Raw genomic sequence first — 20,438 nt, forward strand, 5'->3', positions numbered from 1 at the left:
TTACCGCACTGTGCTTTCCAATTCCAATCAGCTGGGGTCCCACAACCCGAACTACTTCCAGACTGCGTTGGGGAGGCAGAAATTTGATGGCGAGTTCAGCTGCCTGAGAGGTGGAAGAGATGACAATGGGTAGGAGAGACAAAATACCACTGCGCGTCCTCAGTCTGGTCTTTTTCCCTTCACTTGCCAACCTTCTCTCCTGTACCTTCTACCCTCCTGGGCAAGACCTGCCTCATGGTCCCTCATAGCCTTGAAATGACCACCAGTGGACCCATCTGTCAGACACTCTCTGTGCTGTCTGAGGTCACTGCGTTTGATCCTGCCCCTCAGACAAACTGGCTTCTCAAGTTCTTTGTCACAAACGGAATCTTGGCAGTGCGGTACAGAGAAAGAAGACTTTCTGCAGCTCTGTGTTGGGCTTTCCTGTGCCTCAATTTCTCCACCTGTAAGTGACGGCTGCTCTGATTTGCACCATCCAGAACAGAAGCCACTAGTCACACGCGGCCAGTCCCAACTGACATGCGCTGTCCGGTTAAATATACACGTATATAAATATACACGGTTTTCACAGTTTTAGTGAAAGTAAAGTACCTCAGTAAGTTGAGAAATACCTCAAAGTACCTCAGTAAGTTGAGAAATAAGTAGTATCAATAATACAATCAATCAATAAGGGGCGCTTGGGTGGCTTGATCAGTTAAGCATCTGCCTCCGGCTCAGGTCATGTCCTGGGATCCTAGGATCCAGCAAGTCTGTGCTCAGCAGGGAGTCTACTTCTCCCACCTCCTCTGTGCTTCCCCTCCCCATTGTGAGTGCATGCATACACGCTCTCTCTCACTCAAATAAAATCTTTTTAAAAAATCAACAAAGTACTGATTACATGTTAAAATGAGTTTAGCTATATTTGATTCGGTAAAATATTCGTATTTTCTTGTGTTTCTTTTAACTTATTTGAATGCAGCTATACTAGGAAATTTTAAACTTACCTGTATGACTTACCTTTGTGACTTGCATTCTATTTCTATTGGACAGTGCTGCTCTAGATGACCTTGGAGACCCCTTCCAGCCCTAAAACTCAGTAATTCTACAAACCTGAGCAATCTATAAGTTTACTCTTTCCACTGTGATCCTGACATCCTCATTGGATTTTAATTTCCACATACATGGTCCGTTTTAGCTATAGTCTTCCTAAATCCTCCTAGTCTCTCCCCCACCTATTTTTTTTTTTTTTTTAAGATTTTATTTCTTTATTTGACAGAGAGAGAGAGACAGCGAGAGAGGGAACACAGGCAGGGGGAGTGGGAGAGGGACAAGCAGGCTTCCTGCTGAGCAGGGAACCAGAGGTTTGGGGCTTGATCCCAAGACCCTGGGATCACGACCTGAGCTGAAGGCAGAGGCTTAATAACTGAGCCATCCAGGCACTTATGCTTGCCTTGCTTTCTTTACCTGCCAAACCCCAAAGCTTAAAACGCCCCATCCGGGAAGCTGACTAATCTATAGAAGGTATAGTCCTGTACAGATGCCAAAAAACAATGCTCCAGAGTAAAACACAGCAGGTGCTTCAAACACACTTGCTGATTACATTTGCATAACCATCAGTCCTTCTTTCTACACACACACCCCGCCAACTACTAAGGGCTCTTCAGTTCCAAGGCCTCTGAAACCCGAGGGGAATTCTGCAGCGGCATCACTGCACCAACATTTTATTTAGAGAGCTAATCAATCTCATCCCCCTCAAACTCCTAATACCGTATTTCTCTGAATCAAAGATGCATCATTTATAGATTTTTTGTTTTAGACAGCACGAGTGGGGAGGGGCAGAGGGAGAAGAAGAGCGAATCTAAGGCAGATTCTGCACCCAGTGCAGAGCCCAATGGAGAACTTGATCTCACAACCTTGAGATCATGTCCTGAGCCGAAAATTAAGAGTCAGATGCTTTACCCACCAAGTCACCCAGGTACCCCAGATACATCATTTAAAACTTCACATGCAGGGGCGCCTGAATGGCTCAGCGGGTTAACCCTCTGCCTTGGGCTTGGGTCATGATCTCATCTCAGGGTCCTGGGATGGAGCATGCATCAGGCTCTATGCTCAGCGGGGAGCTTGCTTCTCCCTCTCTCTCTGCCTGCCTCTCTGCCTACTTGTTATCTCTCTCTCTCTGTGTCAAATAAATACAATCTTAAAAAAAAAAAAAACCAGAAAACTTCACATGCAACCCAATTTCTAAGATAATAAAATGTGATTATATATATGTTTAGGAATTCATGAAACCTACTGACTTGGCTTAACCGGCTAGATTCTTCTTTTTAGGAGCTTCTATGTAGAGGAGGAGACTCTGCTTTCTACCTGGCTTCCATCTGGCCCCCGCTCTGGCCTCTGGATTTGTCCTTCCAGCTCTGGTCCCAGGTCTGCCCCCTCCCTCACAAAGCCTCCTTCCCTCTCAGTCCACAGAGACCTCACCCTCCTCTGAACTCCACTTCAAATCCCATCCTTTAGTTTTCACCGAGGTACTCAATTAGGCGAGCGACAGTGGTGTCCAACTTCCCCCAATTTCAGGCTGTTAGGGGTTCCACCTCAAATCCCCTTTTATAGTTTTCATAGTTCTGGCTCTAGCATCTAGCAAGCATTCAGCAGGTACCTGCCGCCTGAGTGAAAATGAGAAGCCCAGGAGGAAAAAGCATTGTCTAAGGAGGAATGCTGGCTGTGAGAGCGGTCCGGGAAGTGGACGGCCAGGAAGGGTGGAGCCTGCCTCACCTTCATCCAGCACTTTTCCACCAGGCTGCTGCTGCCTGAGTCCCGCACCTTGAGGTAGCAGTCGACGGCACGGCTATACTCTCCAGCCTGCTCCCACTGGCGAGCTTGGTCCACGAGCCCCTCCATGCCCCTGAGATGAGAGTACATGTGACCAGAACAGGCTGGGCAGCGTGGTCTATCCCGTGCTTACCTTGTGACCCACCCTCCAGCCCCACTGACACTTGCTGCCTCCTGGTGTCATACCTGGCCCCTTTCTTGGTAGCCTCCCGCTCATACTCTTCCTGCAGAGCCTCCAGCTGGCCCGGCACATAGTCCTTGCAGATCCGCAGGGCATCACTCCATAATCCAGCCTCCTGCTCAGATTTCCAGGTATCAGGAAGGCAGAGGCCGGAATGACACCTTCCCACTGCCACACGGGTGCTCGATACTATGGGCCACGGATCCCTAGGTCCTTGGACCTCTCTTCTCCTTCTTGTCTCCTTCCCCCTCTCCAATGCTAACTCCCTGGATCCTTCCCAGTAGTAGTGGTTAGTGTAGTGCTCTGTGGGTTCTTACACTCTCTCCCCCTCCCCCTCGTGGCCCTGAATCCGGTGCCCTACCTTATAATAATTGAGTGCCAGGCCTGGTCTCTGGGCCCGAAGCAGCAGCCCTTCTGCTTTCTGAAAGTCCTTCTCCTCCAAGGCCCCCCGGGCCTGCCCCACAAGCACCTCGGCGACACTGTCAGGATCGTGGGCCTCGGCCACACGCTGAGCTGCCTCCCAATCCTGGTTATGGACGAACCTGCTCCCAGAAGAGGACACGGGAGGCTCAGCACAGGACTGAGGCCTCAGTAGTGGGAGACAAACAGCCATATCAGAGGGGGTAGAAGATTTATTGGTATTAGGTTCGGGTGAAGGTGGCAATGCCAGGTCCTGGGGCTGTGGCTGGGAGGACGGGCATAAGGAATTGATGGGTAACTCACATGAGGACTGCTTCCTTGGGCTTACCAGCCCTGATGAATTCAGCTTCAGCCTCTTCAAATTTACCCTGCAGGGACAGAAGGGCAGCCACACACGATCAGCGGCAGATTGCCGTCATGGCAGCCGTGAGACAGAAGCAGGTCCAGGTCAAAAGCAAGGGAGAAGGAGCACATCCATACCTCATCCTCCAGGTACATAGCATATCGGAGATGAATCTCCGGGGTTTTGTGCTTGAGGGCCAGCCGGGAGAGTTCAAAAGCAAATTCAAATGAGCTGAAATGGAAGGTGTAGGTAAGGTCTGCCTACTCGGTACTTTCATTTTATAAGAGGGGGAGCAGGACAAGAGATATCAGAAAGGGTAGAGACGGGGCGGGGGGAGGGAAAGGACAGACTGAGAAGACAATCCATGTGAAGTCACACAGAAGCGCACACACACGTAAAGGACGTGGGTAGGGGACACTTGGAAAAGCTTGTGCTTCCTGCGACCAGTGGGCATAAAGAAATGGGAGGGGCGCGAGGCAGGGGACCGCAGTGAGCCTCACAGCACTACTCTGCCTTGGGAGCGAGGGCTCCGGGTTCTCCACCACTTCCTCCTGAGCCACATTTATACTAGCAGAAAAACTGTCTCTAAAACATTAAGACTACCCTCAGCCATCTGACTCGATGCAGGATTATTACTGGTCTTTGTAACATTTGCTTAAGAAAAGCTCTTTTTGCATTTAACAGAAGCCCACTTCCATTACTCAGAAGTCAATTACTGGCTTAGTGCACCTTAGCTTTAAAAGCTCTTCTCTCGGGACGCCTGGGTGGCTCAGTTGGTTAAGCAGCTGCCTTCGGCTCAGGTCATGATCCCAGCGTCCTGGGATCGAGTCCCACATCGGGCTCCTTGCTTGGCAGGGAGCCTGCTTCTCCCTCTGCCTCTGCCTGCCATTCTGTCTGCCTGTGCTCGCTCTCTCTCCCTCTCTCTCTGACAAAATAAATAAAATCTTAAAAAAAAAAAAAGCTCTTCTCTCTGGGGCACCTGCCTGGCTCAGTCTGTAGAATGAGTGACCCTTGAACTCGGGTTGAGTTCAAGCCCCACACTGGGTATAGTAATTACTTAAAAAGGTCTTTTTGAAAAAAAGGAAAAATCTGATCACGTTCCATCTTCTTGGAACAGCTAAACACTGTTCTGAGCCCCCGGGCAACAGGGGCAGAGCTACTGATTCATTCCTTGCCTCTCCATCACGTTCTTCCAAGGATTTCTTCACTCCTGCTTCCGTTTTCAGAAACAGTTCTCAGCTATACAGCCGTTTTCCTTGTCTATGTAGAGGTTCTCTCTCGAAAGGGGCCAGTGGAGAGAAGCCGTGGGGCCTCACCAGTTGTCGGCGGCGTGGTCAACGGCAGCTTCCAGGAGTCCGAGCTTAGTAAGCAGTCTCACTGCGGACTCTCCTCCCAGGCTCTTTGCCCACAGATAGGCCACGTGCTTGTGGGCATTAGCTCCTCCGTGAGCCTTGGCCACCTGTGAAGCAAAGCCATTTGGCAATCCTCCCACGCAGGGCCACAGGGCTGCTCCCTTCCCCCCTCTGACCGGACGGCAGCTTTGACAAGGGTCAGGTCTTTCTACTAGAACAGGGAGAGGGCTCAGTTTTGGGGTCTGTTAGCTGCTCAGGGTCCAAGGATGGACTTCAGGTAGTCCACAGACCCCTCCTACCGCATGTGAAATTTTGCCTGTCGGTATGGACATTTTTCAGAGAGACCCACGACCAGTTCAGAATGTGTCACTTGAGAGTGGGGAAGAGGGACGGATGTGTCCCCAGAGTGACCTGGACTCCTTACCCGGTAGGCCTCCTCCCAAAGCCCATTGGACCGGTACATGTTCACTGTTGCCTTCCACTCCTGAGCCTCGAGGTAGTGATACTCGGCCTCCTGCAGTCGGCCTTCAGCCTCCAGCTCCTGGGGAAAGGAGGGTGAGGATGGGACAAGGGGAACGTGGAGCCTGTTCGGGGAAGAGATGGCCGAGACCAGAGAAGGGCTCACCTTGCCCAGGTGTAGGTGTGTGTCACTGAGGAGATCTGGGTGGTGCTTCCCTACCAGGCGGATCATATCATCATACAGCTTGTGCTTTTTGAACATGGTGATGGCAAGATCAGGCTCTTCCACTGTCACGTAGAGCCTGGGGAGGGGAGAGACACCCGGGGCCGCCTCAACCCAGATTCCTAGATCACTGCCTTCTAGGCAGACAGCGCGCATCCTCAGATGCACCCCCCTCCCCACACGCCTCCTCTGGCTCACCTTTCTGCCTCCCGGTACTTGCCCTGCTTCTCCATCTCCTGAGCCTGGGTGATGTACAGCACCGACACGTCTTCCGGCCTCATACACTTCATCGCCAGCTGTGCAGACACACAGAGCCCCAGTCGCCTCCGGCGCGCTTCCGAGGGAAGCAGGGGGGCTGCGGAGTGGCCAGGGAAGCGCGACTCGGGGGTGACCTGTGTTCCCAGCAACTCTGAACCTTCCCAACAACCACAGGGGGTTGTGTACGGATGCTTTCCTGGTCAGTCCAGGGAATTCCAAGACCATAAGGAGCAAAGTCAGAGCTATATTCTGCTCAGGCAGAAAGGCCAGAGATGCCCTGTGCTGCGGCACGTGTCCCCACTCCCGTGCTCCCGCCATACCCACCGGGTTCTGGGCGCAGGCAGGGAATGAAGTTGCCACTGTGACTACAGCTTGGGGAGGGGCATTTGGGGCTCCCCAGCTCCCAAACCCTTCTGCTCGCTTCGGAATTACAGGTTTGGAACAAGGGCCTCTTCATCCTTGCCTTTCCCTGTGGCTAGGTATCCCAAGGGCTCCAGACTTTTCTATCTTGGTGCTCTTTCTCAGCTTTCAAGGAGGCCAGTGAAGAGGGGACATCAGAGCCCAAGAAAAGTGGGGACAGCCCCAGAGAGGTGGAGCCCTCGGACGAACCGCGCCCTGCTCTCTACCTTGTGGGCTTGCTCCCAGCGGCCGGCCCGAGTGTACATGTCTATTGCATCTTTTGTTCGGTCTCCCTTAATGTAGAGCTCCTCCGCAATCTGTGCTCCAGACAGCAGATACAAAAGGCCGAGAGCAAGAGCATTAGAGCAAGAGTGTTAGAGCGGCCTGCAGGGGGGAGAGCAAACCTCAGCTGGGATGGGGGGGGAGGGGACGGGACCTTTAGTCCACAACACAGAAGAAAAGAGGGCTATCGGGTCTCACACCCTCCACTGTTTTGAAAACAAAAAAACAAAAAACCAGCCAAAACCAGAATGGGGACAATACAACAGGCAGTTTAAAAGGACCTAAAAGGAGCTCGTACTTCTGCAACACAGGGCAATTCCACATTGGAACTCCCATGGAGTTACATAGGAAGAGAGCTGGAGACTCGCTTCATAGGTCTGGGAGAGGGGTCTATGTTATGTTGGAATGAAATAAGGGAAGTAAACTGCTTTCTTCTTGCTCAGGGTGGCCGGTGCTGCTGGGACCCAGAAAGAAGGACTTGGTGAGGGGCCCCCACTTCCGGTTCTGGGTTTTCTTCTCATTCGGTACTGCATTGCCTCCAGCTCCAGCAAGGGACTCTCCTCACCTCATACTCCTGCAGAGACGCATAGTGTTGGGCCACGCGGGGATAGTATTTGGATGCAGTGTTTCGGTCCTGTAGATCTAATATATAAATGGCCTTCTTCCACTGGCGGGCGCCCAGGGCAGCTTCAATTGCCTTAATGGAGCACCTGGCAGAGTTGGGAAAGGCATCTGAGCGTATGAGGCAAGAGGAAGACAGGTAGAGGTAGGGAGACACCTCAAGCCTACTCCAACCTACATGGTGCCATCTCTCTTGGAGCCCTGGTGCCCTTTACTTGCCCCATCACCTCGGACCTCACACCCAGTCGCCTTTGCACCCCTCTACCTGGCTTCAATGTAGTGATTAATGGCTGCATCGAGCTGCTTCTGCTGCACCAAGTGATCCCCCCAGGCCTCTTCCAGTCTCACCACTTCCACTGGGAATGCCAACCGAGCCAGCTCCACCGCTGCCAGGGACAGAGAGGGCACTCAGCGAAGACTTCCAGGGATGGGACTCAGGGAAACGGGGTGTGGAAAACAGGTGAGAAGTGGAGGGATGGAGAATGAGCCGATCCACCAGAACAGATGCACAAAATTGGTGCAGGGGGACTATTCGGGCAAGACTCTAACAGGGAAGGTTGGGTTGTCCGGGGCAGTACCTTTCATGAATGCGCTGCCTTTACAGTAGCACTCCAGGGCCCGCTCTGGGTTTCGAATCTTCTCAAAGAGATCACCTGCCTGTTGACACATACCACGTGACTACAACAACAGCCCTACTACACTAAGAATCAAGTATCAGCCCCCAAAGGTGGAGACTCAGCCACCAGTTCTGGGGGGCTATGCACTCCAGGACTCCCCTGGGTAGGAGGGAGTGCTGAGTCCTGGAGAGGAGGGACAGGAACGGGAAGCCAGCCATACCCTTTCATACAGCTCCCCCTTGATAAGGGCTGCAGTGATGTTTTCTACCAGCTCGGTGTTAGCTAGCAGTTCCTCCCGGGCCAGCACCAGTCGGGCAGCTTTGGCAGGGAGCCCGGCTTTGAGGTAGAGGCTGATGGCTGCTAGTCCATCCCCCTGGCTCTCCTGTAGTTCACCAGCTCGCTCCTCTTGCTGTGTGTCCATCAGCCACTGGTAGTAACTCCGGCGCAGCTTCTCCAGGGCTGGGTGCCCCTGGACATGCAAGAGAGGCAAGACAAGTCACCTCCACCTTCCTGTGCTGCTTCCCAAGCTTCTCCAATCCCACTGTAACAACGGAAAGCCTCCCGGTCACCAACGTGCCAACTCCCAGCCCAACCCTGTTCCAGCTCCTATAGCCTCCTTGGTAAGAAGAGGCTTCGGATATTGGTGGAACTGAGCTGCGAGCACCATGGAGAAGATAGCACTGGTAGTACCTTGGCCTGAGCCACAGCGATACACTCATCCCAACGGTGCAGCTCCTGGTACATGTCCATAGCCTCCTCAACGGCATTCTAGGGGAACCCGGGCAGAGGAGAGAAGGACACCAAGAAGTGAGAGGAGCATCTGGGATCAGCAGACTGTCCTCAGCCCGGGTATGGTGCCAGCCCATGTGGACCGAAAGCCTCACCCTTGACTTCTGCACAAGCAGAAGTGGCGGATTTATCATGAAAGCAGAAGAAGGTTAAGCCCCAGGGCAACTCATTTGCATAGGCCCCTTCCAAGGCATTATTTGTTAAGGAGGGCTCCTCAAACTGTATTGGCTTCAGGCCCCACAAACCTGGATCTGCATGTGTGCACAAGCAGGGCCAGGGCAGGCTCTGGGGTTGGCAGGGGGGCGGTGCGGGGAGGGGAGGGCGGCAGATGGGGAGGCAGCAGACAGCTTATAAAAACATAACTGTAAGGACTAAGGCAGAGCAGAGCCAGAAGGAAGGAGTGACATTTTAGCTGCATAAACCTTTCTAAAAGCTCTCTCCTGGGGCTCTCTCCTCCCCTCAGGCTGCCTCACTCCCCCTCCCGCCCAGCCCAGATCCCCTCTTCAATCTGGCCCCTCTGCTCCATTCACCTGCTCCAAGAAGATCATCTCAGCCAGCTTGTAGTTCTTCTCCAGCATGGCTAGGCGTGCTCGGACCTGGTAAAAGTCCGTTCCTTCTCCACCCTGTGGGGGAGGAAGAAGGCTCTGGTTAGCCTGTCATCACTGCAGGAGCCATTCTGACTATTGTGGGCTTATTAGACAGGAAGGCCACAGAGACGAGGAAGCTAAAAGACCAGAAAGCTGAAAACCTTCATGGGGCTTAAAGGATGAGGTCTGGCAAGCCATTCCAGAGCGGTCTGACTCGAAGGTGGAGGTGGGCTGGGCAGAACAGAGCGCGCGAGCCATGGCTGGAAAGCCAGGGGTCGTGGGGCTGCGCGTGAAGAGAAATCTCAGCTTGAGAGACTGAATAATTCAGGAGGATAATACTTGCATATTCCCGAGACACTTGGTCTGCAATCTCATTGGTCTCATGCAGGAATCGAGCTTTTGCTACATGGCCCAAAGCAGAAAAGCACCTACAGGACGGAAGCAATCATAGTAACAGCAGTATCACTGCAGGATCAGCGCGGACGCACCGGCCCAGCAGCCGTACACTGAGCCTCGGTGAAGTGCCGCGCGCAGTTTCTGCCACTAGAGACGCAAGGGGATACGACGGATGAGGGCCTCGTTCTCAGGGAACTTACTTTCTAGGGGAAACAAGTAGTTAGTATGCAAACAAAGACATTCCAGAAAAAGAAGAGTCAAATGGAATAGCGTGACAGTACATATAAACCGTAACGGAGGGGGCTAGTTCAGCTGGTACTCAGAGAAGGCCTATCTGAGGAGCTGACATTTGTGCCAAAACCTAAATACAAGAAAAAGTCAGTCACGCAAGATGGGGAAAAATTATTCCAGGCAGAGGGAACAGCGCATGTAAGGTGCCATGGCAGGAATGATTTGAGTTACTCAAAGGGCCCAAGGGATGCCAGTGTGGCTGGAGACTAAGGGGCAAGTGGGTACCTGGAAGACGAAGGGGGCAGAGGCCAAATATTGTAAGGAGTTAGGACACGCCAAGGGCTGTGGATCTTATACTAAGTAGCACAGTAAGCTACTGGAAGGTTCTGAGCAAAAAAAAGGACACAATCTGATTTATGGTGTAACACATGATTTCAGCTACTGTGGGATGAATGGATGGTAGGTGTGTAAGAACAGGATCCGTGAGACTAAGAGGCTTTTGTGACACTGCAGGTAGAGGTGTGGTCTGTTCTAGGCTGGACAGTAAGAGCTTCAGGATGTGTTCTGAAGACGCTGGGTCAGGGGCCTAGGACGAGCTGGTCATCCAGCTGTGGGGCCGTGGGAAGGGAAGGACCGAGAGGACTCCTGGCAAAGCAGCAGCAGCTGACGCTTACTGAGCACCGAGAATTCTCCGACTTTCTTCACTGCCCCATGATTCTTCTTCACCACCCCAGGAGGTAAATGCTATCATTCCTCCCATTTACAGAGAGGAAATTGAGAAACCAAGGTTTGGAAAGGTTCACTTAACCCACGGCTATACAAGCTGTTAAATGGAGCCAGGTAACTCGAAAGAGTCTAAAACCCCAAGACTGTCCTACTAACTACACTGCTATGCCGCACTCGGAAATACATGTCAACACCTGGACTGGACGGCATGGGTGTTAAAACCCTGAACGGGCACCTACTTAAGGGAAGCAAAAGTAAAAAAAAACTCTTATAAACTGGGATGGAAGAATGTTTGGAATAATCTGGAAGGTTTACTGGTTGTAATGGCAGGGGACTGGTGCCTTAGCACTGAGAGGAGAGTCACCTGCCCCCCCTCCCTGTCCCCGAAAATGGCCTCCGGCCATCCTTCCTAGCTGCCCGCACCTCACTTCTGGTCTGCCTCACCTCTCTGCGATATGGAGCTGCCTTGCCTCGAGCGCCAGTTTGCTCAAGGTTTTCCACATCGCCTCTGTTTCTGGGGTCATTTCCAGAGTCTCCAAGAAGGCTGTGGCCCTGAGGAGAGAAGGAAGGAAAGCAACAGTCCAGGCGCAGCAGCGTGCAGAGGAGCACTGGTGATGGGGCAGGGGGTGATGGGGCCAGTTGTCTGGCCCGTCCCGGGTCCTCCAGCCTCAGAACCAGCCTCTCCCACCACCTCTCGGGGATGTCAGCCCAGCCGCTCACCGGGTGTAGTTGCCGTCATCAATGGCTGTTCCAAACTCGATCAGGCCCTCATCCAGCGTGTAGGCAACAGCTGTCACACCTTCGGTCACCATCACCTCGGTCTTCCCCCCGCCCCGCTCCAGACCTACCACATCACCCTGTAAAATTTCAATCCCCCCACCCCACCCGGAATTCCAGGTTAGTGTCTCCACCGACTCCACTGCAGAACAGACCCAGCCTTACCCCACCCTAGCGCTTACACACTGAGGGAATTACAGTGGCCCTTGTTTGCCCAGCGTTTAGTTTCCTTCAAGCAGGTAAGAATCCCTTATCTACACTAATGCCGTCAGGTTCCTGGACACTCAGAGCTGCGCCTGCACTAATGCCTGGAGGTAAACTGACAAAGTGTGCAACCACTTCTGCTTCCAGCTTGAGTCTTGTTAAAATACAACTTTAACCTGGGCCGTACTTTTGAATACATTCATTGCTTAGGTCACCTGAAGAAATCACTAGGCATGCTTCCTAGTCTCCCATGGGGAGGAAGGGAGGGAGGAAAGGAAAGGAAAAGCAGGAGGAAGGGAAGGAAAGGTGGTAGGGAGGGAAGGAAGGGAAGAAAAGGAAGGAAGGGAAGAAGAGAAAGAAAAGGAGAAAAACAGAAAAGGAAAGAAGGAAAAAAAAAGGAAAAAGCCGGTAAGCTAAAACCTGAGCAGGAAAAAACAGGGGAGCAAGTGGAAAGGGTACAGTTGCCCTGATGGCAAACACAGCAGAGGATGAATAAACCAGGGATCCTCCAGCAGGATGAGGGGGTGATTCTGAGAATCTGTTAGTCATGAAATCTGGGATCTTCTCTTCAGGAAAGGGAACAAAAGTCATTAGTATGCCTGATTCCTGCAAAAGCAGGATCATCTGTAGAGGAAAACATGCCCATGTTAGGCCCTTGAGATTCTAAAAATTATATTCAATGTAACGTCAGCCCCCCAATAAAAAAAGGTACCAAAATAGAAGTTAACCACCGTAAAGGAGTAAACAATAACAATAACTACAGCACTTGTGGACCTCCAAGGTTTTCCAATATTAAAAATAACAATTACGGAAGAAACCAGTTATGGAATATGAAAGAAATGTAAAATGTTTAAAGACCTAAGAGATGGAATGAAAAATTAAGCAAGAGACAAGAGACTATAAAAAATGGCCACGTTGTGTTCGCTTCAGCAGCAAATATACTAGAAAAAATGACCAGGCAGACTAGAGAAAGAACCAAATAAAACTGTATGAAAAATTCAATATTTGTAGTAAGAAAACTCAGTGGGTGATTTCAATAGCAGATGAGACAATGGTGAAATCGAACCCCTGACTTGCAAGATGTTTCCTTTTTTTTAAATAATTTTTTAAAAATTGTATTTATTGGGTGCCTGGGTGGGTCAGTTGGTTGAGCGACTGCCTTCGGCTCGGGTCATGATCCTGGAGTCCCGGGATCGAGTCCCACATCAGGCTCGCAGCTCCACGGGGAGTCTGCTTCTCCCTCTGACCTTCTCCTCGCTCATGCTCTCTCTCACTGTCTCTCTCTTCTCTCAAATAAATAAATAAAATGTTAAGAAAAAAAAATTGTATTTATTTATTTATTTGACAGAGAGAGAGGGAAACAGGCAAGGGGATGGGAAAGAGGGACAGGGAGAAGCAGGCTTCCTGCTGAGCAGGGAGCCCCATGCAGGGGCTCGATCCCAGGACTCCGGGATCATGACCTGAGCCAAAGGCAGACACTTAAGGGCCAAGCAACCCAGGCACCCCTTGCAAGATGTTTCTTAAGGAATTATCCAGAATGTAGCATGGAGCGAGAAGGAGGAAGGAAGAATAAGAGGTTATAGAGGCACAAAGACAGGACAAGAAACGGAACACATACCTAATTAGAGTTCTGAGGTTGAGAAAGAGAGTTCGAGAGAAGCAGCAACATTTAAAGAGCTCATGGCTGAGGAACAAGGTGTCCTCGCAGATGGGACACACACACACACACACACACAAACGCGTGCGTGTGCGCATACACGCCAAGCACGGTTAAGTAGAAGGACATTTATATGCAGACATAATGTACTGAAGCTTCAGAATGCTGAAAAAAAAAAAAAGACTTTAAAACCAACAAGACAGGGACGCCTGGGTGGCTCAGTCGCGTAAGCCTCTGCTTTAGGCTCCGGTCACAATCCTGGAGTTATGGGATTAAGCGCCCCCAATCCCTCCCTGCTCAGTGGGGAGTCTGCTTCTCCTTCTGCCCCTCCCCTTGCTCTCTCAAATAAATAAATAAAATATTTTTTTAAAAAGCAACAAGACAACACAAGGAGCTGTGAATAAACTTCTCAGAACTAAGGGGGTCAGTCAATGGGACGACAGTATTTGCAAAAGACTAAGAAAAACTGTCAATTGTTCTTTCAAGAACACGCCAAATAAAAACATTTTCAGATCATTCCATTTCAGTAATTTTCAGAAACTGAGGATTTATCTTCGAAACACTTTCTCTCAAGGAGGTAAGTCCAGAGCAAAGGTCAGCAATGCAAAAAGAGTGAGCAGAGAAACTGGCACCATGACGGTAAATGTAACCAAATTCCGGCTGTGTGAAAGAACAACGTCTCACTTTGGGGATAAAAAAATACTGGGCAATAATGGCAAAGGGGAGGTAATCAAAGTTCAGGTCCTTGTATCATTTGCCAGAGGTCAGAAGCTAAATAAGTTGAAACTATGCAGAATAATTTAAGGGTATGGTCAACTTCCAAGGGTGACCACTACAGGAGTCAAATGTATGACCTCCAAAGCAAAAATGCGAAAAATGTGTTTAAAAAAGGACAAAACAACCCCCAAGTGCCAAACTTAATTAGTCTAAAATGAGGAAAGAGAGGAGGGAAAGAAGAGATATAGAAAAAAGGCAAAAAGAACTATCACATGCTCGCTCTGTACCCACACCAGTCATCCTAGCCTAGCACAGGGGCCTCTCTCCTTTTCCCTCCCAGATTCTGGAAGGTCGCTGGAATGTACGTGATGCTGGCGGGACAGGAGAGTGACTGATCTTCAGTCTGATAAGAAAAGGAGCTCTGGACAGCTTACAACAGCGAATCCTCACCCAGGAACTGACAGAACTGCCCCGCTATGGGGGCTCTTCCAGCCTAAGAGAACTCATTATGACCTGGTGAATTCCCAGGGCCACTGCAATAGAGAGGACAGGACACAATGTCAGGAATCTGAACAAGGACGTTCTGGGGCCTAGCGCACTGTGGGGAAGGATCTAAGCTTCACTTGCCGACTCTATCACAGAGAGGATGGGTGGTGCGCCAGAGAAAACCAAATAACCTTTGGAGCTTCCTCAGGGCCCTAACTGATCGGTGGGATGTCTGAGGTCCCCTGGCACCGACGTACCCTAATAGAGGATGTGGTGACCCTCTCGGGTGCCTCAATGTTGTACCACACACACAGGCTGTTTCGGTTCTGAGCCACCAGCACGTCACTTCCTGGGACCCACTGCACGTAGGAGCAGAAGTTGAGGATCATCGTCTTAGAGCAGCTTTCAATATCGTACAGATGCAACTGTGGAAGGAAGAGGTGGACAGCACAGTCAGAAGGGGCTATCGGGAGGCTTCTGATATCGACCATTTCTCTAATGAAATGTGCCGAGCTGACACACCAGTCAGGCAGATGCTGAATTTCAAAGCTTACTAGCCTGCGATGCTCGACGTTTATGCTGACTTGGTACATCCTGACTCTGGCCCATAAGAGATGACCAAGTGAGCCCAGAGCTACACCCAGAAATTTAAGTTAGCTGAAGGTCAGACTTTCGTTCTTAGAGTTTAACTCTGGGCCAAAGTTGCCAGACTGGATCACAAAAGTAAGGCCACCACGCACATTAAATGGTCTGGAAATCGGCGATGTGGCTTTCACATCACAATGAACATGAAATGAGAAATCACCAGATAGTCTCTTTGCCCTCGAGGTGGAGCTCTTTGGTGATACCATATTGAGATGAGAGTCAATAAGGAGTTCGGGGGAGACTGTCGAGCCATCCTTAACGCTGTGGGGTACGTGTAGCTGACGAATGCCGCAACAGGTGTGGGTAAAGGTCAGCCAGGCATGCGGGGGTGAGGCCGTCTCACGAGGGCACAGACTTGTGAACGGTAACAGAGAAACCAGCTCCCAAATTTCCCTCTTGGTTTTGGTGCCATCACAATACCATCTTCTTAAGGTATGGGCTATGATAACAGATGGGCTGTGATATCAGACACAATGTTGATTCTTCTGTGCCTTTTGCTATGTTAATGGCATAGTGCACCAAGAAATTATGCCCATCCTGCCCCCCGCAATCCCTGGCAACAGGTAGTACCACATCATCTATGGACTCCTCAATGGCTAAGGCCTTAGTAACCCTTCTTACACGAAGTTTCCGGTCCCTGAAGAGAAGCTTGTGCCCCGTTTCATTAAGTTCCAGCCAATCCACACGGCTCTCGTGGCTGATGGTGCCAATGTTGTAGCCACCAGTCAGATCCACTACAAAGTAAAGGAGACAAGGTTAAGAAGACAGATTCCACATAATCATATACAGGACACAAGGCAGCCTGCAAAAGTCTTGCCTTTGATGATTATGTTGGGCTTTAAGAATGTTACATCAGTGTAGGGTATGAGGAATATGACATAATTTTGCTAAGATGCTTACAATACTAGATTTCTACTAAAATTGTAGAGATTTTGTTTAACTCTGTAGCTAACTCAAAAGGTCCAGATCCATCAAGAAATGAGATTCCTCTCTGGGATCTTGGAGTTGTCTCATAGCAGATCAGAACACATCAGAGCAACGGGCATCCGTTACTCAGGAAATCCTCTGGAAGGCAGCACTGAGCACTTTAAGGAAGAGCCCCAGTTCCAGCACAACCAGGAAGAGAAAGCTGATGGATGAAATGACCTCCATGAACATATTTGCTGCAAGGAGATCCCTGCACTTGGAGTGTCAATGATGTAAGAGCCCCGAGGGGCAAACAGTGGAGAAGGCACACAGACAGAACAGAAGGAACCTCTGATTAAAGTCAGGCTGAGAGTGCTGAGGATAAGTCGTTTAGTTTGGTGTGAATTTTGCAGACAATGTAAGACAGGATCACACTTGAGGACTGGCTAGGATGCTTTCAGGGAGTCTCCTGAACACGGTGCATCCACAGCTCTTATTTGTATACGTTACCAATGCGCAACGTCCCGCCGTGATCCGTGCTGAAGCTCAAGACCAAATGCCAGCTAATGTCTACAACTGGGAAGACCAACTTAAAAATGAAATTTCCTTTAATTAAAAGCCACCTTGATAAAGCCATGTTTCAGTGTCTCAATTTATAAGTAGAATCACAGACTGCTAGAGCTGTGGGACCCTATCTCTGTGAACACCCTTAAATTATATACAAAATTATATGTTTATGTATATTGTTCTGGGAAAGGATCTATGATTTTTTAGAAAAAGATTTTATTTATTTGAGAGGGAGAGAGAGAGACAGAGCATGAGAGGGGGGAGGGTCAGAGGGAGAAGGAGACTCCCTGCCAGGAAGGGAGCCCAAAGCGGGACTCGAGGATCACAACCTGAGCTAATGGCAGTCGCCTAACCAACGGAGCCACCCAAGCACCCCAGCATCTATGATTTTCAATAGATACTCAAAGGGGTCACTAATGAAAAAAGGTTAAGAGAAGAACTCTGTCATTTTTTATACTATTGAAGACGAGCCCTGTGTAGTGGGATGACTTGTCCAAAGTCTCACAGCTCATTACTGCCACTGGAACATGGGCCGCCACACTACACCATTTCCATTACAACTCAACAATCGGATGTAAAACATAAAACTCATGAACTGTAAAAGTATCTTAAGAACAGACCCATATGTATTTGGAAACTTGATTTATAAGAGGTGACATTACGAATCTGTGAGTGCAGAACGGATTTCCAGTAAGCGGTTTAAACATGGAAAAAGTAAAATACAAGCCACGCCCACATGATGCACAAAAATTCATTCCAGGTGACAAGCAAAATCCAAAAATATTAAAACATAGGAGGGAGTAAGAAACTTCTTCTTTTTTAAAAATTTTCTTTCTTTCTTTATTTAACTCTACACCCAGCTTGGGGTTCAAACTCATGATCATGAGATCAAGAGTCACATGTCCCTCTGGCTCAGCCCGTCAGGTGCCCAGGGGAAACTTCTTAAAGGAGAACTCAAAAATCACAAACTAGGCGCACCTGGGTGGCTCAGTGGGTTAAAGCCTCTGCCTTCGGCTCAGGTCATGGTCTCAGGGTCCTGGGATCGAGCCCCGCATCGGGTTCTCTGCTCAGTGGGGAGCCTGCTTTCCCCTCTCTCTCTGCTTGCCGCCCTGCCTACTTGTGATATCTGTCAAATAAATAAATAAAATCTTTAAAAAAATCACAAACTATTTCTTAAAAAGTGATTAAATGAACTACATTAAAATTAGAAATGTCTGAACACTAAAAGAGGCTGAGACAAAATATCCACAACACGAATGACCCTCGAAGGCTAGATACGCACATACACAGAACTCCTTCAAGTCAATACGGAAAACACAGCCTGATTTTAAAAATAGGCAAGGGATAGAACTGGCAAAATGCAGAAGAACAAATCCAAACACCAATAAACAAATGAACAACAACAAAATGAATACGATGAAGTATTATTTCACATAAATCAGATTGAGCCAAACTATGAAGTCAGGCAATTTCAAGTATTGGAGAGGATGCAGAACGCTGGGGCCTCTAACTGCTGGTGGGAATGTAAATTGGTACAATATCTTTGGAGAGCAATTTGGAAAGGTTTAGCGAAATTACAGATGTACCTCTTCTATGATTCAGCAGTTCCGCTCTAGGTGTAAACCTGAGAGAACCAAAACACTGGAAATGGTGAAAAGCCAACAACTTCAATGTCCCTCAGTAAGAGGAGAGATAAAGATCTGAAGTAAATATAATGAAAGGTCAGGACGTGATAGAACTAGGGATGGGGGGGCGCCTGGGTGGCTCAGTGGGTTAAAAGCCTCTGCCTTCAGTTCAGGTCATGATCTCAGGGTCCTGGGATTGAGTCCCGCATCGGGCTCTCTGCTCAGTGGGGAGCCTGCTTCCTCCTCTCTCTCTGGCTGCCTCTCTGCCTACTTGTGATCTCTGTCAAATAAATGAATAAAATCTTAAAAAAAAAAAAAAAAGAACTAGGTATGGGTACACAAGTAATAATATTAATAGCTAACATTTATTAAGTGCTTATTCTGTGCCAGACATTAGTCTAAGTGCTTTTCATATAAGGCAGATACAATTTTTATCCCCATTTTGTGGATGAGGAAATTGAGATACAGAAAGGTTAAGAAATTGACCTATGATCACACAGGTATAATTGCAGAAGTGGGGAGGTTTGACTCTAGACCTTGTTCTTAATGATGCTATATGGATATGTTATTCTCTATACATCATAGGGAATACTGTGCTGTTCTAAATACATTTTTCTATGCTTGAAACATTTCATGATACAGTTAATTTTTTTTAAAGATTTTACTTATTTATTTGTCAGAGAGAGTGAGTGCCCAAGCAGGGAGAGCAGAAAGCAGAGGGACAAGCAGGCTCCCTGCTGAGCAAGAAGCCTGATGTGGGACTTGATCCCAGGACTCTGGGATCATGACCTGAGCTGAAGGCAGGCTCTTAACTGACTGAGCCACCCAGGTGTCCCCAGAGTTAATTATTAATATGTAAAATAAGATGTATTTATTTAATGTGAACACTTGTGAAATTCAAATAAATTTTGTCATCACTGGCTACCAATGTCAAACTCTACAAAAAAATAAGTCCCCTTCCGGTTCAAACAATCCATTATCCTATGTCCTAAGTCTAAACAGGAAAATTCATAAATTTACTGATTGTTCCGCTCTACAGTTCACAATTCCTAGCCCTAAGATACATGCCTAAAGAACATGAATAATTATAGGGACAAGCTGATATGCGTAACAGTATATCTGTATCTCTACAGATAGACGCAGACTCGCACACGTGGATTAGAACACTTCCCACATCCTCTGGGAGAGCAGGGCCATACATTTACCTGGTGCCTCTCAGATTCCTGCATTCTCCACTCTACACACCCCTGTGATATGGAAGCATACTATAAACCTCTGTTTTGTTATCAGAACTATGAGAGAGTCTTACCTATAGCAATAGTCTTAATATCAACAAGATAAGCCAATTTCTTATTGTCTTCCATCCCTCGTTGACGCCGCTCATTAATACGGACACTGAAACACGAAGGGTGAGGTAAGGCAGAATGGACTTCGGTCATCGGGATATTTATTAAGGGTCCTGAAGTATCATATGGGATGAAGTTTTTAGATTAATCTTGAGGATACAGGAGTTAGAGGTTAGAAGGGACTTTTTTGGGGTTTCAAAAATTTAGAAAACCTTGTGGGGTTACCTGATGAGGTGGGGGTTCATGAATTCAGTACGTACAGAACCCAGGGTATCATTACTCCCATACTCCACCAGGGTTAGCTCTCCAGCATTGAAGATCATGCACACCTGGGGATGAAGGGAACTGTCACATGGTAGGAAGTTTGAATGAACAAGTCTGCACGGTCAACAGTAGTAGATGGAGATGTCGTCAGTGCAAAGTGACTCCCTTTTATTCTGTTCTTTATTCTGTTCCTCTGCCTATCTCACCCTCCTTTATCTGCTCTCTCTTAGCTAGGAGGTTTACTGATATGGTGATGGTTGGTTAATCAAGCTCTACTCACATTTTCGTTTTCAAAGAAATACTTCTCATTGCCACCAGATCCCTGCCAAGCCACCTGTAAAAGAGGGAGAGGACATAAGAACAATGTGGGTAAGTATCCAAGACAACGCTGAGAGAAGGATGGGGTAGGAGGCAGAGAGAAGGAGTTTAGGAAGGCCCTGATGCTCCACAAGTGGGGTGCTGTGTCACATTCTGCCCTAGGCTTCTAGGCTTCTGAGAGACGCTGTACAAACAGTCCAACAGTGGGAATTCCCATGCCAGGATTCTAAATCT

General features: G+C 48.9%; 1 protein-coding gene across 11 annotated transcripts in view; it reads right to left on the reverse strand.

Annotated features, from left to right (window-relative positions):
• Nucleotides 1–20,438, reverse strand: part of IFT172 (intraflagellar transport 172) — a 34,063-nt gene that overhangs the window by 4,189 nt on the left and 9,436 nt on the right. For 5 of the 11 annotated variants that reach the window (XM_047744781.1, XM_047744790.1, XM_047744789.1 and 2 more), the window contains 25 exons: nucleotides 20,167–20,220; nucleotides 19,848–19,951; nucleotides 19,586–19,671; nucleotides 15,800–15,912; nucleotides 14,791–14,958; nucleotides 11,413–11,549; nucleotides 11,137–11,244; nucleotides 9,683–9,767; nucleotides 9,283–9,375; nucleotides 8,654–8,731; nucleotides 8,184–8,432; nucleotides 7,925–8,003; nucleotides 7,612–7,732; nucleotides 7,291–7,444; nucleotides 6,671–6,760; nucleotides 5,985–6,082; nucleotides 5,730–5,865; nucleotides 5,529–5,645; nucleotides 5,069–5,211; nucleotides 3,890–3,983; nucleotides 3,713–3,777; nucleotides 3,351–3,531; nucleotides 2,995–3,104; nucleotides 2,752–2,881; nucleotides 5–103 (listed from right to left, as the gene is read on the reverse strand). In XM_047744781.1, coding sequence (XP_047600737.1) covers nucleotides 5–103; nucleotides 2,752–2,881; nucleotides 2,995–3,104; nucleotides 3,351–3,531; nucleotides 3,713–3,777; nucleotides 3,890–3,983; nucleotides 5,069–5,211; nucleotides 5,529–5,645; nucleotides 5,730–5,865; nucleotides 5,985–6,082; nucleotides 6,671–6,760; nucleotides 7,291–7,444; nucleotides 7,612–7,732; nucleotides 7,925–8,003; nucleotides 8,184–8,432; nucleotides 8,654–8,731; nucleotides 9,283–9,375; nucleotides 9,683–9,767; nucleotides 11,137–11,244; nucleotides 11,413–11,549; nucleotides 14,791–14,958; nucleotides 15,800–15,912; nucleotides 19,586–19,671; nucleotides 19,848–19,951; nucleotides 20,167–20,220 — 2,892 coding nt within the window. The remainder of the gene's footprint in view (nucleotides 1–4; nucleotides 104–2,751; nucleotides 2,882–2,994; nucleotides 3,105–3,350; nucleotides 3,532–3,712; nucleotides 3,778–3,889; nucleotides 3,984–5,068; nucleotides 5,212–5,528; nucleotides 5,646–5,729; nucleotides 5,866–5,984; nucleotides 6,083–6,670; nucleotides 6,761–7,290; nucleotides 7,445–7,611; nucleotides 7,733–7,924; nucleotides 8,004–8,183; nucleotides 8,433–8,653; nucleotides 8,732–9,282; nucleotides 9,376–9,682; nucleotides 9,768–11,136; nucleotides 11,245–11,412; nucleotides 11,550–14,790; nucleotides 14,959–15,799; nucleotides 15,913–19,585; nucleotides 19,672–19,847; nucleotides 19,952–20,166; nucleotides 20,221–20,438) is intronic. The other 6 variants (XM_047744782.1, XM_047744780.1, XM_047744785.1 and 3 more) reach the window with 4 other exon arrangements.

The sequence above is a fragment of the Lutra lutra genome, chromosome 9 (assembly GCF_902655055.1).
Source record: "Lutra lutra chromosome 9, mLutLut1.2, whole genome shotgun sequence".
Lineage (NCBI taxonomy): Eukaryota > Metazoa > Chordata > Mammalia > Carnivora > Mustelidae > Lutra > Lutra lutra.